The sequence below is a fragment of the Aspergillus welwitschiae genome (genome assembly GCF_003344945.1).
Source record: "Aspergillus welwitschiae strain CBS 139.54b unplaced genomic scaffold BDQ94scaffold_341, whole genome shotgun sequence".
NCBI lineage: Eukaryota > Fungi > Ascomycota > Eurotiomycetes > Eurotiales > Aspergillaceae > Aspergillus > Aspergillus welwitschiae.
This window is the reverse complement of record NW_020799035.1, coordinates 1-1338: the sequence shown is the minus strand read 5'-3', so window position 1 is coordinate 1338 and position 1338 is coordinate 1. Positions and strand designations below refer to the sequence as shown.

Genomic DNA, 1338 nt, shown 5'->3' with positions numbered 1-1338 from the left:
TGTTGCGTCAGGAAGGATAGGCGGGACATGTATCCTCAAGCTTTGCTTTTATCTGCGTTACTATGCTGTACAGTTCTAAGCTCCTGGAGGAGACGGATCGCAGAATTTGATCTACGTGCCGGCTTCACAGGGCCAGACATCCGGACTACACCTTCCTTAGTTGCTCTTTCTCTGCGCACCTCGTCGCAACCTTGTAAGGATGTACAAAGGTTGGTCAGTAGAGCCAATTCCAGGATATTATACAGTATTTAAATGATCGTCACTATATCAAGAGGGGTGTGCTGGTCATAGAGGGACGGTAGCCATCGGCAGCGTCATAGTACGACGCGTTCACCTAGCGCTCAGACGTTTCAATTCCGCAGGGGTAAAGGCTTGAATCTAAATGTCTCTAGCATCATGCGAAATCTGCCCCAGAGGTGTGGTAGAATCATATGGTTCGTCTCTTCATTCAGATGACGGAACGAGCCGGACGGGATACATCTGGCTGGTGGATACTATCTTACCCATCGCGGCCATCTACACACACCCCGTTTGTGGTTCCAAAGACATCATTAAATCCGCATCTCCCGGTTAAAGTGAAGTTCATCCGTCGACGTTCGTTGCAGACACGGCCGTCCCTCGGACTCCAATCATGTTGGCATACCTCAACCTCGGCCCAAGGAACTGGTAAATAGCAGACAGGGTTGTTTGATAAACTTCCAAACAGGCCTCAACAGTCAGAGTCCTGGTAGAGTTGGCGAGCCGCCACAGATCACGGCGCTGCAGTAACGGCTGTGCTTGCCCCGTCAAAGTGCTCCGTGATATAGTCAGTCAACGCTCTGACGTGGGCCCACATTTTCTGATTGTATTGGTTCTCCAGGCTGGGTCCAAATTAGTCCTCGATCACCCACAGGACAGACCAAGTACGGGCAGGCTTCAGGACGGGTACTAGGGATACCTTCTCTCTTGTTGCAGATCGTCCACCCATTTTTTGAATGTTTCCTGGAGTGTTTCGTGCCGCTGCTCGAGGCTTGATCATCATATTCTTCAGCTATCTGGTTCTGAGAACAGTGAAGTAGTGGACCTCTGGCACACTGACCGTTGTATACTTTCGCGGAGCGCTCTGACATGTAATCAGCCGTTGTAAGAAGCAATAGCCAGAAAGGAGGTCACCGTACTTGACGTCGTCTTCAATATTTCGGGTCCGGGGTTCCTCATGGCTGCAGCAGGTTAGGGCTGGATGACCTGTAGGGGACGGGACTGTGTACACCCGGTGATCCTGGTCGGCTTCCAGCCTGTCACGATCAGTCATGGTGGCCAAGACGGTACCCGTACTGAACCTACGTGTCGATGCTACTC

General features: G+C 51.4%; 1 protein-coding gene across 1 annotated transcript; it reads right to left on the bottom strand.

The window, feature by feature from the left end:
* Positions 1 to 751: 751 nt before the first annotated feature.
* BDQ94DRAFT_176716 (uncharacterized protein) lies at positions 752 to 1291 on the bottom strand (the record flags this gene model as incomplete). The annotated part of the gene is made up of 3 exons (XM_026772745.1): positions 752 to 860; positions 1079 to 1102; positions 1158 to 1291. 3 exons carry the CDS (start codon positions 1289 to 1291, stop codon positions 752 to 754), a joined length of 267 nt encoding a protein of 88 aa, XP_026619131.1.
* Between the last annotated feature and the right edge of the window lie 47 nt (positions 1292 to 1338).